At 44.3% G+C, this 13112-nt stretch overlaps 1 protein-coding gene across 1 annotated transcript; it reads right to left on the reverse strand.

The window, feature by feature from the left end:
• Positions 1 to 5533: 5533 nt before the first annotated feature.
• LOC309537327 (peripheral myelin protein 22-like) lies at positions 5534 to 11608 on the reverse strand. Its single transcript, XM_082232186.1, has 5 exons — positions 11495 to 11608; positions 9889 to 10107; positions 7464 to 7610; positions 7216 to 7329; positions 5534 to 6098 (listed from the first exon to the last, which is right to left on the reverse strand). The coding sequence occupies exons 2-5, from the start codon at positions 10064 to 10066 to the stop codon at positions 5998 to 6000; spliced, it is 540 nt and encodes a 179-aa protein (XP_082088312.1). The 5' UTR covers positions 10067 to 10107; positions 11495 to 11608; the 3' UTR covers positions 5534 to 5997.
• Positions 11609 to 13112: the final 1504 nt, after the last annotated feature.

A 13112-nucleotide genomic window follows, 5' to 3' on the forward strand; every position in this document is an offset into this window, starting at 1 on the left:
TGGTATTGATATTGGCAACCTTCCTGTCATGTTTGCAGACATCTTTGTAACACAGAGTGGTCTGGTGCCAGAAGTCAGCTCCCCATAGAGCCGTCTTCCATTCTGTGATCATAACCAAGCCAGCTGCTGGTGAAGTTGGACTTGCACTAGGAGCTGAGTTTTGTTAAGGAACCTACTGGAGCTTATCCAATTTATAGCTCACTTTACTTTGTATCCTTTGTATTCTTGCTTGTTTATCCATTCAATTTATATTTTCCCAAAGTGTTTACTTCCAAAGCATTTGTCCTTCCAGACCTGAAGGTCTGCTTTATGCAGTAGAGGATGAGACATGACACTGAACCGCCCTCTATGCACGCATGCACGGTCGTTCATGCCTTGAATGTGTGGAAATGGAGAGCTTCCTGTAAATCCAAAGGCACATTTCTGTCTTTGCAATGACATTTCCTTTTAGGCTTGGGAATCTGTGTGCTTGTGTTAAAAAATTTCTTTATTAAAACCACAAGCTGTGAGACAATCAGAATAATCACAATAGTCATGTGCACATACAGAATTTGAAGGCCAAAGACTCAAAGCAAATAATGCAATTCATAGATAATTCCTTTCTGCTTGATTCATAAAAGGTACCCGTCTTACTCATTCCTTACCTTCTTTATTATAATTTTATTTGCATCCTTACAAACTATTCAAAAGGAACAGGTAAAAAAAGCAAAAAGAGTAGAAAAAGAAACTACAAATGACTGATAACAAACAACAAAAACAAAAAACCATCCCCACATATAGACTTCCCTTCCCCTCCTTCCCTGGTTTCTTTTGTTTTCTACTTCTGCATATTATAAGTTGCCAAAATCTAGTCTTTTTACTCTTTATCGCCCGCTTTCTCTTACACTGCTGAATTTATTCAAGACCTGCTAATCTGTTTACATATATATAGTGATTTGTTTAAAAAATACTCAACCTTTTCCAGTCCTTTTTATATTCTTGACCATCTTGTTCTCGTATCTTACTAGTCAGACCCACTAACTCCGCATATTCCGGCATCTTGAAATGTCACTTCTAGCTGGTACATCGTTTGTTCTCCATTTTTGTGCATACGAAATCGAGCTGCTGTAGTGGCACATGAACAGATTTTTTTTTTGGGGGGGGAGCCCTTCTGTTGCTACCATTCCCAAAAAAGGGGCTTCTGGTTTCTTGGGAAATGTTCTTTTATTTTTATTTTTTAATTCGTTATATATCATTTCCCAGAATTCCTTAATAACTTTGCACAGCCAACCCATGAGGTAATATGACCCTTCTACCTCTTTATACTCCCCAGCTCCAAACATTTTCACTAATCTGCTTGGCGTTAAATACCAACTGTGAATCATTTTATGAGATTTTCCTTCAGTAAATAACATGCTGTGTATTTCAGGTCTGTTTCCCATAATTTCCCCCAGAATGCAAATTCAATTATTTTCTCCCACATCCCTTGCCCAATTAATTGTACTGGGTTTCACAAATTCGCCTTTCTTTTCCAATTCTAGAAGCAGCCTGTACATTTTAGGCAATGTTTTCTCTTTAGTTCATAAAAGTTCCCTTTCAAACTGGGAACTCTGGTCTGCAAACCCAATTTTTTGTCCATCTTAAATAGTTCATTAAGTTGGTGAATCTGAAGTTAATCCACAACTTGAGTCTTTATCTCTTCCAATTTTTTCCATTCTGTTCTCTTAAATCTAAGAGATCTCTGTAAGTTATCCACTGATGGTTCATGTTAATTTCATTCCTTGCTATCGCATCCATTGGGGATAGCCACAACAGTGATTTCCTTTCTAATCAGTTTTTTATGTTTTTCCCAAACTCTGTGTAGGTTTTTTCTAATCACATGGTGTCAGAGCTGCCCGAGGTCCCAGCTCACAAAGGACCAACGCCGGTTCGTTGTTATATACAAAAGTCTTTATTGAAGTTCAGTTTTGGTTTCACAGCCGCAGCGCGCAGCTCTACGTCTGAAACTCTAGACCGCTGAAGCTCTGTCTGAATCTCCTCCCCCCAGACACCAGTTTAAGACTCTGGCCTTGCTCCACCTCTTCCTTTGCTCTTTCCTCCTCTGGTTCCACCCGTCTGCTGGGGTCTTGCCCTTCCTAGACTCTTCTGACGCTGAGTCCCCTGAATCTTCCCCCTGCCTCCGGCGGGCTTTAGGACCTGGTTCCCAATCCGGGTTTTCTGCTGTCCCACACACCTGTACATTCGAACTTGGCGCGCGCGCCCAGCCGGCAACCTTCCTCCTGACCGTTACACTGCTCCTGTCACTGCTTCCCCCTTCGGGGGGGCTAGCTGGACCTGACCTCCCCTCCGTTCCCCCACTCTCCGATAGAGGCGTGGTCAGCCCTGACTCATCTTCTCTCCCTGCTGGAGGAGACGCTGGCCCTGACACATGGGACTCTTCCCCCCCCCACTTCGCTCTGGTGGGGAAGCTGGTCCTGATCTCCCGCTGCTGCTTTGGGAGTCCCCGCTGGCCCCTTGTTTCTGGTGCGTCCCCCCTGGGACCCCCCTTGCCCTGACCATCGGCACCTCCTTCTGGGAATCTTCCGATCCGCTGGAGAAGCTCATGGAATCTCTCGGGTCACTGTCATACTCCCCTACACTGCCCTCAGATTCTTCCCCTTCGCTCTCCATTTCCTTCCTCCCCTGTGCCTCTGTTCCTGAGCCCCTGACACATGGTTTGAAAAGTTTTTACATATTTTCACTTTCTCATACCAGAGACCGGCATGCCATTCATACTTAATATCATGCCTTTCCAAGTCTAATAGTTGAATATCTTTGAGTAAAAGCCATTCCTTTAGCCAGCACATTCATTTAACCCAACCGCTGAAGGAATAATAATATTGCTTGGCCAGTGGACAAGGATGATGGGAGTTGTAGCTGTTATCTGGGAGAAATCTGAGGGCTCCCTTGGACAAAAACAAGGACACCAGCCAGGAATACCAGAGCAAAACAGCAGCCAGTGGCTTGGTCTTTATTGAAGACTGTCACGACAGGACTCCCACCTGCCACAAGGTGGAACAAGATGGAAGCCCAGAACAAAAGAGAACCCAAACTTTTATTAGCTGCTAATCCCCATGTTACAGCCCCCCCCCAAAACTGCATCATTCATACATCACAGTTACGTCATGAAAGGGGAGGTCTGGTGGCAGTAATCGGAGCATCCTGGACCCTGCCCCATGGTTCTCCTTGCCCTCCACCAAACACCCATCAAGTGTATCAAAAAAGATATTTACATTTCCCTGTTTCCCAGCCAAGTTAATCACACCCTTTTGTCTTCATCTGGGTTTGTTATTTCTGGAATGGCTACCTGTCTGGCACTCTGGTATCAGGATGCCAGGGATTATCACTCAGGCAGAGGGGCTGCTGAGTAGCTGAGCTCACATGTCTATGTGAATTTCTGAAGTTTTCCCAGTGAGCGAGTATATAGATACATTTATCAGTGAATCGTTACATTTGGCATCGTGCAGCAAAGGCCCTTTGAATAGATAGGAAGAAATTGTGATGAAGTGTTTCGTGGGGACATATCACAAAAGTCACAAAAGCGATTGTGCTGATTTTGGTAGTGGGCTGCACGTGCATGATATCTGCTGGAGGGGCAACCCCCCCCCCCAACCTATACATAAATTCCTGCAACGTAGCACAACAGCGTTTGGAGGGCATTAAGTTGGCAAGTTCAGTATTCAGTTAACAGTTTCCAATTTGTTGTGAATTTGCTATTCCTTAACCCCATTGCTATTGTATAATGTATTAGCTTCATCACAAAAGTATAGTCATTTCCTCCAGATCCAGCTTGCCCCAGTGTAAACTGTGTCCGTGACCCAGTACATCGACATAGCTCCTCTGAAATTGTAGCACACTCATTGTCTCATGCTGACCTAGCAGTATGCGTCAGTTTGCATTTCTTGGTACAGAAAGTGTTGATCTGATCTTTCCTATTCCAATTTATTCAAGAGGGTTCTCAAAGCTTCTCTGTGTGAAAGAAACTGGTGTAAGCTGGAAATTTCTAGTTGACATGTAAGTTTCTATTCTGCCTTGAAGCAAGTAGAAGGTTCATGATATTTGGGTCATTTCTTCAGAGAAGCTGAGTACAGCTGGCTTAAGCTGGTTTTGTTCTCTCTTTTTGTCAAGGTCATGCTGCCTATAATCATAAGGCCAGAAGGAGCCTGGGCTTCACTTTCTGTCTCTCTTTCCTTTGGGTGTAAAAAGGTCAAGGTAAAGGACCCCTGACAGTTAAGTCCAGTCACAGATGACTCTGGGGTTGCGGCGCTCATCTCGCTTTACAGGCTGAGGGAGCCAGTGTTTGTCTGCAGACAGTTTTTCCGGGTCATGTGGCCAGCATGACTAAGCCGCTTCTGGAGCAACGGAACACCGAAACCAGAACAGAGCATGGACATGCAGTTTACCTTCCCACCAGAGTGGTACCTATTTATCTACTTGCACTTTTTGACGTGCTTTTGAACTGCTAGGTTGGCAGGAGCTGGGACCGAACAATGGGAGCTCGCACCGTCGCGGGGATTCAAACCGCTGACCTTCTGATCAGCAAGCCCAAGAGGCTCAGTGGTTTAGACCACAGCACCACCCACGTCCTTTCGGTGTAGTGTTCTGTATATAGTATGCTTAGTGTTACAGTTTTGGTTTTATTATAAGTTATTGTAAATTAAAATTGAGTCTGCTGCAACTGGATTTCTTATGGATAGTGCCAATCCTGAATGTATTGGATTTGTGACCATTATGCTCATTTGCCTTCTGTAGCAGTAAAGCTCTGCTGGATGAAATCTTAATTGCCTCTGGTCTCTTTATTGGGAATCCTGCAATGTGTTTAAGTTTCTACTCTGCTAAGTATACATTGGAATGTGCTCTGGATAAATATTAGTAGAATGCATAATTCTAATGAGCAATACATTTTCCATAATATCCTAGCTAGACTAAAGGATGTGGAGAGACAAAATATTATGGCAGCTGTAAATAAAATTTGCTCCCCCATATTCTATGATTTAAATATCTTAGATAGCAGAGTCAATTACGTCACTAAATTAATAATCCCAGCCCAACGTAGGGCTTTTATGCTGGCCCGGTTGAATGTCTTTCCCTCAGCATTTGTCTGGGGAAGATATCAAAACATCCCTAGAAACAAGAGATTCTGCAGATGCTCTATGAATGTCCCGGACACTGTAGAGCATATTCTCTTTCATTGCCCATTGTACAGTACGCTCCGTCAACGCGTGCTGTCCCCTCTTTTGGGTGGTCTGGAACCCCAGCAAGGTGAATGTGCGGGATTCTGCCTATCCGACGTTGACCAAAGGGTAACGGCGGGGGTAGCCGAGTTTTTGGCTGCAGTCCTCCAAGGAGCAGGTTAACAAGGAAAACCACTGATTTTAGATGTATATATATATATATATGATTGTAGCCAACTGCTGCCTTTTTATATATATTTCAAGGCTTTTACATGTTATTTTCCTTCTTACGGTTTTTATTTGCATAATGCCTAATAAAAGGTTTGATTTCACAATAGTAGAATGCATGTCAGTATGTCAGGGTTTGTGCTCAAATGACCCCAGCCACGCCTGCTTGGTTGGTAGCAGAGTAGAATAACTTGCAAGATGATGTGTAATTCAAAACAACAACCTCAGTAAACTCTATTAGTAAAGGTTTACTAAAGGCATAACATGAGCTTGGTGGTACAATTCCAGCTCCCTGGAAGGTAAAATTCTCTCAAAAATCTGGTTGCTGCACAATTTAACAGAAAAAAATGAAACTTAAACGTCTATGTACACTTAGCAAGTAAAAATCAGGACAGAATGAGAGAAAAAGAACAGGAAAGAGTAGAATAACACAATACTCCTTTTGGTCTATAATTATAGACATCCCTGAAAGCACTTTGTCTTTGGGTAAGAGGTAACACACTGAGATTGTCCCAGCAGCATGTCTCTTTTCCCTTGATAACTTTCCTCACACAAAGAACACCCTAGAAACTTCTGTTTAATTATATAAGCACACTAGAAACGTCTGTAGATTCTGTGCCTTAGAAACGCCATCAAACCTGATCCCTGGCACAGTATTCAGGCGAAAAGCCAGCCCACCTGTCAGGAGAGAAAGGGAGCTAGTTAGGACAATAGGTCGAGGAGAATAAAACACTATCTGAAATAGCCAAATCACTGACCCCAGCATTACCTCCCTTGCACATCAGTGGGATCATGCCTGGATCGTCAAAGCCCTGCCATTCCAACAGGCACAGATGTTTTCTGTTCCACAGAACTACATTGTGCATTTTGGAATGACATCCAATACCACTTTTTAATGTGTTGCAGGGAGGGGAGATATTGGGTTGTTTTAGTTTTCATTTTGATTATGTATTCTGTGTTTTTATATTGTGATTTTATCTTGTGAAGCACCCTGAGACCTACAGGCATAGGGCAGTATACAAATTTTAATTATTATTATTATTATTATTATTATTATTATTATTATTATTATTATTTTGAGACTTCTACAAGGGACTCCTCTTGCCAGACACGCCTCCATCTTTTTTCATAGGTTTTCAAATAGATGCACTGTGCAAAACCAATCTGGAATGAAACCCATTTATCAAGAAGTGCTTTGCAGTAAAAGAATAGATCGAGATTGCCTGTGGATAAACCAAGTACTCTGTCTCCATGCATTCTAGAATATAATATCATTTGTACTCAGCCAAAGCCTCTGGGACAGTTTGTAAGGAATAAGGGCAGTGAATTCCAAATTGCTGAAGTTTGGTACAAATGTATTTCTGTAGTCCGGAAGTCCTGCCGACACACTTAGGTCAAACTTGATTTAGATGTTTTTCCTGCCCTTCGAGCTGAATCTGGGAAAACCTGATTTCTTCAGAGTGTTGGTAAGAAGGGAGAAAGACATTTCCGAATGGTTTTCAATGCAAAACATACAGAAGTAATCCATGCTTTCAGAAAAGAAGCACACCCAGGGGATTGGTTCACATTTCGCCCTCTTCCTCTTTTGCTGAGAGGGCATGTCACATTCAGAAACTGTCCAATATGCGAACATCCACCTGCAGCCAAAGTGGCACGCTGCCAGGGACACAAGTACATGATGGTGCTAAACATGTAGATCAGTCCCAAACTGTTCGCTAATGAAAGAATGCAGCTGGCAACTCCATGCGAAGGTAAAGACACACGTATTCAGATTTCCCATTTGACACATACTCACCAGTTATAAGGAAGAGAGGAAAGGAGGCCCAGCCCAAGCCAAAAGACCATCCATAACTGGCCAGTGATCCCACATGCCCTGTGTAACTGGCCATGGCAATCAGGACACAAACAGCTAGGAAGAAAAAAATACGTTAGGATATAAAGTTACTTGTAAATTAAATTCTGGAAGCTGCCGCTAGTGAAATGCAGTGGCTGGAAGAAGTGCTCTGGTAGCCAGAAGCAGGTGCTTATGACCCCCCATAATACCTGCAAGAATGCTGGCTATAGCTGAGGTCTTGGCCCTGGAGATGAAGCCAAACTGGAAGTCAAAATATTTGCCACAAAGACCAAGGCAAGAGATGGCCCCGGCAGTCATCCCAAGCAGCATGAAGACTCTGGTACTATGGACAAAATCTGGAAGGAAGGAAGGAAGGAAGGGAGGGAGGGAGGGAGAGAGAGAGAGAGAGAGAGAGAGAGAGAGAGAGAGAGAGGAAGGAAGGAAGGAAGGAAGGAAGGAAGGAAGGAAGGAAGGAAGGAAGGAAGGAAGGAAGGAAGGGGTTAAATGCATCCATGGGATTGGACAACTGCATTGCAGACATCCTGTATAATACCTCATGCCTGGAAAGGATCTGTTCCATGTCCATTTTGCAAGTATGCTGTTCCATTTTAGAATTAATCTGTATTTTTCAAGAGAATCCCCAACTTAAATAAATAAAATTAATTTAGACACAGTGGGGCACCATTTTGTGATGGTGTTCCTAATCCTACCTGTGGGGGGTCAGTACCTGAATGGAGCAAAGTGGGGCTGTTACCATTGCTGGCTGGTGCTTATGGGTACCGGTGGTGGGGGTGGCAGCAGGAAGTCCAACAGTAAGTGTCTCATTCTAAGTAAGGAGGCTGGCAGGTGGGGGCTGGCTGAGAACAGACTGAGGTTGGTGGGGCAATGCCCCATTTGCCCTGAGAGACCAGCCACCTATTACTCAGCACGATGGTTATTGAGCTGTTGCAACACCTGCCATGTTCCACAGGTGTTCATTCTGCCCTCTCCCCCCCAAAGCTGTTTAACATCTCCACAGTGGTACCTCAGGTTACATACGCTTCAGGTTACATACGCTTCAGGTTACAGACTCCGCTAACCCAGAAACAGTGCTTCAGTTTAAGAACTTTGCTTCAGGATGAGAACAGAAATCGTGCTCAGGTGATGCGGCAGCAGCAGGAGGCCCCATAAGCTAAAGTGGTGCTTCAGGTTAAGAACAGTTTCAGGTTAAGAACGGACCGCCGGAACGAATTAAGTACTTAACCCGAGGTACCACTGTATTAAGATGCTGAGAGATGCCATCAGGAGAGATAGCTGAGGTGACATTTTGTTTTCATTTCATTTATTAGACTCATCAGTTGCTTGTCACCCGAAGGTCTCCAAGCGACTTACAGCGAAAAAAGGGGGAAAAGTAATACATAATACCATAGAGTGAAAAAGGAGGGGGGGAGAGAGAGATCATATAATACCTTAATATTTCATGTAACATAAATTGCATTGGGGGCACATACACAGCAATGTTCTGACCCACCTATTAGCAGATAAACAAAACCTCCACCTCCGCCTAGTCCTAAAGTCATTGCCATTGAACCAACATTTCCCCTCAGTTAACCTCTCCACCCCACCCAGAAGTCTCAAGGCCAGCTGTTGCAAATCAGTGGTAGGTGGGTCCAGTGTCCTGCAGGATGGTCCAGCGTCTCTCTTCTCCTTTCATCAGGGAGCAGTAGCAAAGCAGGAAGATGGTAATGGAAGTTTTGGCTGCTTTGCAGTTGACCAGACTACTGTTCCTCCTCCTGCTGGTTCAGGTGCCACTAAGATGCAATTTGTGGAGTCCTGGGTATTGTTACAAGCTTATCAGATGTTCCTCAGTGTGAAGCTAGTCACAGTGGGACAACATCCATTAAGAAACCACAAAAAACTAGTCCCAAACTGCCAATCTCCCTTTGCAGTACACACACACACACACACACACACACACACACGTCACATGAAGCGGCAGTGGGACAAAGCAAGCCTGCGAATTAAGTGTGCAGTCATCCCAGGATCCTTTGCAGCATGCAGAAAGGTTGTGGTTGATAGTGATGGACAGGGACTCCCAGGGGCGCCAACTTGGGCCCCAGATTTTGAGTGCCCAGTGGCACACCGTGATGTAATGTGATGTCATGATGTCATGTTATGTTGCGCATGCTGCGGCAATTACCTGGGAGTACTGGAAGTCACGTCTGAGGCCTTGAACGCAACCAGCAAGGCCTCTGACCTGACTTCCTTGAGAAACTGGAAGTTACATTCGAATGCAATTTCTGAGGCCCTGTGAGGCCTCCAATGCACTTTTTGGGGCCTCACAAAGCTCCAGAAGTCGTATTGGAGGCGCCACAGTGTGGGTGCCAAGCACCCAGGTGTCCAGGGCCCCCTATTGTTGGTGCCAGTGGGGATTCCTCAGCAAACAAAAGTGGTGTCGTGATGGATCACCTGTTCCATATATTATACCACAGTAAAGTCCGTGATTTTTGGAGATCAGATGGGAATCAGTGATATGGAGTACCATCACCATTTTTATGCTGCCCATAGCAGCCATTTTGTGCTGGAACCCACTGCACTCAAGTTAGTGCTGAAGACCACACCACTAGGACTCTTAGCAGAAGACAAAAATCTTACTATTCACATCCGTCCCAAGTGACCTACAACCAGAATTGACTCCATAATAAACACAAAATCTCCAGAGGCCAATGGTTCTATTGTTATCTGCTACCCAGTGGTCTGATCCCAGGGCAATGAGGAAGAGCAGAAGACTGATGAAACTGCAAATCACGGTGCCGATCTGTAGGGCCAGCATTGTGACAATGGTCAGATCTTGTGACTGCTCAGATGACGAACCTGGGGAAGGGAGACATCTGCATTATTCCACATAAATTGCAGTCTGCATTTGGGTTTAAAATTTGTACTGTATATGTGCCGAGAGGCCTACAGCACATTGTACTGTCATGAAGATGTCCTCAGGTGTGCAGACTATGATAGGCAATTAATATTTCTCCATTTCAGGTTAATAATAATCAGTGCTTTTTTCTAAAAAAATGTTTAGGGGTACTGTCATTTTCCTACTCATATCGAAATATTGCCCCTCAATGAGGTCAAACTTAGATTCACAACATGTTTAGGGGTATACTTACCCCTGCATCCCCCCAGAAAAAGCAACAACAACAACAATAATAATAATAATAATAATAATACAGTGGTACCTCTGGATGCGAATGGGATCCGTTCTGGAGCCCCGTTCGCATCCTGAGCAGAACGCAACCCGCATCTGCGCATGCGTGGGTCACAATTCGCCACTTCTGCACATGCGCGTGACGTCATTTTGAGCATTTGCACATGCACGAGCGGCGAAACCTGGAAGTAACCCGTTCCATTACTTCCGGGTCGCCACGGAACACAACCTGAAAACGCTCAACCTGAAGCTACTTTAACCCAAGGTACGACAGTAATAATAATAATAATTTATTATTTCTACTCTGCCCATCTGGGTGGCTCCCAACAGAATATTAAAAACACTATAAAACATCTCAGAAGTTGATAGTTTTTATTTATTTATTTTTTAAAAAAACTATTTTACTGCAAAAGTCAGGCTCAAAACAATTGCTTTTAGTCTATTTCCTCAGCTCCAGCTATGCGCAGTACCAAAGTCCGCCAGCATTCAGGTACTGAAAAATATTCCTTTCTCCTAGAGAAATCAAGAGCTTATTGTCTCACAAGGCTCAGAATCTCCACCTCCTTTCTCTAGGTGAAAGGAACCCTGGAACAAGCCCCTGGCATGCTTTTACCCTGCAACCCACTCACCAGGGGTGGGCAGTATACCCACCTCTGATCAAAGGGTACTACCTCTCTGTGGATGGTCCTCATCTCTTTTCCCTGACCCTCTGCATCATTGTGCTTTCTTTTGACTTCTGAACTTCTGGATTGCGGGGTTGTAGGCTCTTTCTGGATACTGGTTCCATCAGAGATTAGAATGATGCACATATGCAATACCCTTTGGTTGTGCTACTGGAGAAAGGCAGCATTGGAAACCTGCTCAGGCCCACACCTTTGCTGGGATCGCAGAGCTTCCTGGTCCTGCTGTTCCTCCTTCAAACTATCCACTGTCCTTTTCTGAGCCTTCCTCCCTTCTAGAGGAGAGATTACTGATGGCATTTCCTAACATGAGTAGGCTAATCATAGGTGAAGGCAACCAGAATAAGCCCCTCTTCCAGGCAACATATTTGCTTACCCCACGTCAGATCTCCAGAGAGATGTTCCTGCACAACAAAAGCCTCCAGCTCACAGCTCAGTCCTTCTCTCTGCTTCTCCTTTGCTCTGTCTTCAGAGGTTACAACACACAAACAACTTGCAATAGGCCTTCAGCATTAGGCAAGAGAAAATGGTGCAACTCACCTGGATTGCTACTGTGTTCCATTGGTCAACAGCAAGGCAAAAAGTAGGCAGAGCAACAAAGGTTAACTTCTCTGAAGTCTTATCCTGTGTTGGGGAGACCACCCCTGTAGGAATGAAAAATCACAGGAGACGAGAGGCAGGTGTAACATGAGGCGTCTGTCTGGGCGGACCCTGAAAGCCTCTTTTATTGAATATTACAAGCATTGCCACAGGTGGGCCTGTGGCTGATTGGTTGATACATACACAAAGAAACTTGTGATTGGTTAACATAACTACTAAGGCGGGAATTACATGTGAGAGGTGGGGATTACATGTGATCATTTATCATTGATGGAGTAAAGGCTGGGAATCGGAGCTAGAACTAGACAGGCATGAAGCCTCCTAATTGAATTGTAACTAGAGATTAATATGGCACAAACAATATAACAATCAAGTTCTGTAGATGTGGTCAGCTAGGCATGGAGAGCAGGTACAGTTTGTTTTCCATGAGCTTAGGATGTCTGTTACTAATGATTGATCATAGCATGAAACAATGTAACAATCAAGTTCTGTAGATGTGGTCAGCTAGGCATGAAGAGCAGGTTCGTACAGTGTGTGCAAAAGCAGGGAAAAGCCTACAAGCAAAACTTCTCAGAAAGCAAGAGAAAGGAGGAACAAGGCTTCCCCAAAATGGAGCAGTTTTGTGCAGAAAGAGACTAACAGTTATGTGCAGAAAAAAGACTTCCCTTTACACCCCATCCCAATCTCCCATAAGGCACCAATTCTCATATGGAAACTCCACCAGTCTATTCACAAGTCCTTTGTAAACAGATAAGTGTGAATTTTGAAAGATGTTTTGGTTTGCATATTGTTACAGAAAGTATGATTCAAATGCAGACTGAATCAAATCCCCACCCCTAGGGCTACCTTGGCTGTCCCAATCCCCATCTTTCTACTCTCTGGCAAAGTTGGACTTGTACCCTAGGAGTTGTGTTTTGTTAGAGGATGTACTGGAGCTTATGCAATTTGTAGCTCACTTTATTTTGCATCCATTCTTGTTCGATTATCCATTCAAAGACAGCGTGCACACATATGTGTGCATGATGGGCGGAGGCGCGGCGCAGCGTGGAAGGTCAACAGAACACCAGCCCTCACCACCAATGCCGCTTGGCATGTGCACAGGGTGAGGAGGGTTTGCCCCAGCTCAGCCCTGGCTACTGGAGCCAAGCAGGGCTGTTCTTGTTGGGAATTCCATTCCACCCTTTTCTGCAGACATGGGACTGTTGTGTGTCACATGTCTGTTTACATTCCAGCACAGACTGCTGGCGTGAGCGGAACTTCTGCTCTGTATTACTATTCAGTCTCTCTCTGAGAAGACAGCAAGAAGAGATGCCATGTTTTCTTTGTCCTGATTTATGTATAATAAATGTGTAGTTTAGCATGTGTCTACAGCCTCAAGCCTCTTCTGTTGCACA

The sequence above is a fragment of the Podarcis vaucheri genome, assembly GCF_965113315.1.
Source record: "Podarcis vaucheri genome assembly, chromosome: 7".
NCBI classification, from domain to species: Eukaryota; Metazoa; Chordata; class Lepidosauria; order Squamata; family Lacertidae; genus Podarcis; species Podarcis vaucheri.

What these genes read in the sequence shown, in the direction of transcription:
- LOC309537327 (XM_082232186.1), bottom strand. Translation starts at nt 10,066, where the DNA reads ATGCTGGCCCTACAGATCGGCACCGTGATTTGCAGTTTCATCAGTCTT. An exon ending in ACTTGGGACGGATGTGAATA is followed by an intron (nt 7,611 to 9,888) that starts GTAAGATTTTTG and finishes CCTTCCTTCCAG; the next exon opens with ATTTTGTCCATAGTACCAGA. An exon ending in TATAGCCAGCATTCTTGCAG is followed by an intron (nt 7,330 to 7,463) that starts GTATTATGGGGG and finishes TTTTCTTCCTAG; the next exon opens with CTGTTTGTGTCCTGATTGCC.